This window comes from Arachis stenosperma, chromosome 2, assembly GCF_014773155.1.
Source record: "Arachis stenosperma cultivar V10309 chromosome 2, arast.V10309.gnm1.PFL2, whole genome shotgun sequence".
NCBI lineage: Eukaryota > Viridiplantae > Streptophyta > Magnoliopsida > Fabales > Fabaceae > Arachis > Arachis stenosperma.
The window spans coordinates 91175154-91178554 of NC_080378.1; the positions used below are offsets into that span (position 1 = coordinate 91175154).

General features: G+C 37.0%; 1 protein-coding gene across 1 annotated transcript; it reads left to right on the top strand.

The window, feature by feature from the left end:
- The first annotated feature begins 906 nt into the window (after positions 1 to 906).
- Positions 907 to 2975, top strand: LOC130963153 (uncharacterized). The gene is made up of 3 exons (XM_057889302.1): positions 907 to 1330; positions 2223 to 2306; positions 2689 to 2975. The coding sequence occupies exons 1-3, from the start codon at positions 907 to 909 to the stop codon at positions 2973 to 2975; spliced, it is 795 nt and encodes a 264-aa protein (XP_057745285.1).
- Positions 2976 to 3401: the final 426 nt, after the last annotated feature.

Here is a 3401-nt window from a genome sequence, read left to right on the forward strand (position 1 = left end):
GCAGGTCGTAACCCACCTCGGTAAGTTGCGAGATGCTGATGGAGTGGAGGATCTTTTATTACCTGTTGTATTTTGGATTATGTTGTTATAGACTCTCTCTCACTTTTGTATCTTTGTTGCCTTAGAGGCTTGGCTTTGAGAGATAAGTTATATAAGCTGTTTTAACTCAAAAACTCGGTATCGTCTGCATGTAACTAGTCGGTCTAAACTCTGTGGGATATGGCTAGAGTTCTTATGACTATCATACTTATATATATCTTGATTATTATTGTATTATGTCTTATGTGTATATTGTGCCTTTACACTTCTAGTTATCGTGTGAACACTTTGCGCTTTTTTATTCCTATTTTGAGTTGAAATTCTTCATCGGGCTTCTCGTATTATCATTCCTTTCTATTTATATATTATCGTATAAGCCTTAGAACTGTCATGGAACTTTGTTATCCTTTGCTTTATAGCATGAGGTAAGGTTTAGCATAATTAAGGTGTTATATTTAATGGTATTAGAGCGGTTTGTCCTTGTGAGCCTGAGGGATGGACCAATTGTGCTTCATTACACACTCTGTGTCTTTTTCTTTCATGTTGTTTAGGCTATCTGCTTGATATTGCATAGCATACATGTTTATGAGTATCTTTTGGGATAATTAAAGCACTAAGCTTGAGATACTGACAGTGATTACCTTGATATCGATTGTTTGGTGCAGATAGGAACCCTAATGGCTACTTGCAGATGAGGTCATATGTGTACATGAAGAGACAATGAGGGTAATGAACCTGTTAATGAACATGCCGAGTTCATGGCGGTGATGGCCAATCTAGAAAATACCATGTAAGAAAATGCTGACGCGACTATGTAAACTGTGGAGAGATTGGGGCAACGAGCTAGAAATAAAAACAGAAATGATAATGGAGAAAGGATACGGTAACAACTTGGGAGGTACTCTGATGACCTTGTTTTCAGTTCTAAAGGTTCATCCACCAACTTTTAGAGGGTCAACCAACTCTACTGAATCGTACAATTGGTTCCAGGCCATGGAGCGTGCTCTGCAGGCTCAACATGTTCTGAACAATCAATTTGTGGAGTTTGCGGCGTACCAACTTCTAGGAGAAGCTCAACATTGGTGGCAAGAAAAATGCCGATTACTACAACTTCAGAACGCCGACATTCCTTGGGATGTGTTTCAAACGGCTTTCTATAAGAAATACTTTTCTAAATCCGTAAGAGAGGCTAGGGAGTTAGAGCTTATGCAGTTAAAGCAAGGCTCATTGTCCATGGCTGATTTCACTAGTAGGTTTGAGGAACTTTATAGGTTTTCTAAGATATGTCAAGGTGCTCCTGAGTCCTATGAGAATTAAAAATGTATAAAATACCAAGGAGGTTTGAGGGAAAATATCATGACTGCTGTGGCTCCTTTAGAGATTGATAAACCCCAATTTTAGGGTTTATATTGTGTTGAATTTAGTGAATTTTATCAACTTATCTCACATTTATTCAATGAAATATCATGATTTTGTGAATCTCTCCTAAATTTCACTTAAGATTGAAAATATACTTTTTAGACTCTTAATTTGCTAAATTTAATTCACTTTAATTCCATTCGATGCCTTGATGTATTTGTTAAGTGATTTCATGTTTAGAGGGCAAAGATTGGATTGAAGAAATAAAGAAAAAGCATGTAAAAGTGAAGAATTCATCAAGAAATGAAGTTCTGGAAATCTATTGATTGTGCGTACGCGTGATTTACTTTCTTGTCATTTAAATTTTTGCCTTTTATCATCAACCCCCTTGATCTCATAACCAATAATTGAGTATTCAATTGTAATTCCTAGGGAGAATGACCCGTTATTCTACTCCCGATTATTTTGATTTGAATTGGGTTGAACTTGTGACAAACAAAACTAAACTTAGACGAAGAATCCACTGTTGGTCTAGACTATGCTTACAACAAAGAAATTCTTTTTATTGAGAAATTCTAGGCCGACATAAATTCTTCCATCAAGTTTTTGGCACCATTGCCGGGAAATTGCAATGTGCTTGTTCTTAGTTATTGTATGTATGTGAATATTGTGAATATATTTGCTTTTAGTTTCTTTGCTAGTTTATGCTAGTTGTAGGACTTTGCTTTTCTTTGTTTCTTATTAATTTTTGTCTTTATTTTCTTTTTTCACTATGAATTCTCACTCATTATTTGGCTATGAGTTTGGTTCTAACTATATTGTAGGAAATGGAAATCTCAATGAGGGTTTACATCAAGGATTGGAAAATCAAGATGGGAAGAACCTTAAGCATACGGACAATCTTCATGGCAACAACCTCCTCCAGCATGCTATGAGCATAATCCAACTCCTAATACATACAAATTTAATAGATATGGTGGACCTCCTTGTAGTTGTCAACCACAACCACCATATGCATATGAACCCCCTCCTCAACATTGTTATCAACCTTACTCGCAAGCCCCATACCACGCCATTCACCTCCATATGATCCTAACCCATATCCGCTATACCAACAACCATATGAACCATACTTAGAGCCACCACCATTCCAACACCAATACTCCCAGGAACCATCACTTCTATATACAACACCTCAATACTCTCACCAAGATGAACCACCTTCTAACTATGACATCTTTCTCCTAAACTATGAGCCCTTTTTTTTACTATCTTCTTCACTGAATGAAGGTCTCCAACCTTTAATGCAAGAACAAAGAGATCTTTACTCTCTTCTCCAAATGCAAGAAGAAGAGCAAAGAGAGCTAGAGACCATAGTGGCTACCATGAATAAAACTGTTAAATACATAGTCTCCCATCTACGCTCATGCAATCAAGATACTCCCGTTGATGAATGTAAAAAATTTACCGAAGAGCGTAGTAAGGAGAAGAGCTTGGAAGACGATCTTGAGCCTCAAGAGAAAGAAGAGGAAAAGAGGCACAAATTGCCAAAAGTGAAAGATATTAAGATCCTTTAATTTGAAGGAGTGGTTGGAGAATTTGGAGAGGTTGATCAATAAATGGATTCAATCATTGATGAGTTTTTATCTACACTAACTAATCACCCCAATGATTTTGTTGAACCCTCTCCTATTGGACATGAAATAGAGGTCAAGGAGAAATGTGCACAACCTCCAAGACCCTTTGTAATCAATGAGAAAGGATTAGGAGAAGTTGTCATGCAAGAGGAGGAAAGTGGAAAGGCTTGTCTAGAGGTGAAAGTTATCAAAGAAGAGCGCAAGAAACTGAAGCGAGTGAAAATTTCTTTGTCAAGACCGTTAGAAGCATCTCTCCCTAGGTCACCACCATCCATTATATCATTTAAGTGGGTAAAATTTATTTCTCTTAGCTTTCTTATTCCGCTTGAATATGATTTACTAGAAACGGATGGTCAACTTAGGACT

What these genes read in the sequence shown, in the direction of transcription:
- LOC130963153 (XM_057889302.1), top strand. Translation starts at nt 907, where the DNA reads ATGGAGAAAGGATACGGTAACAACTTGGGAGGTACTCTGATGACCTTG. An exon ending in GTTTTCTAAGATATGTCAAG is followed by an intron (nt 1,331 to 2,222) that starts GTGCTCCTGAGT and finishes ACTATATTGTAG; the next exon opens with GAAATGGAAATCTCAATGAG. An exon ending in GCATACGGACAATCTTCATG is followed by an intron (nt 2,307 to 2,688) that starts GCAACAACCTCC and finishes CACTGAATGAAG; the next exon opens with GTCTCCAACCTTTAATGCAA.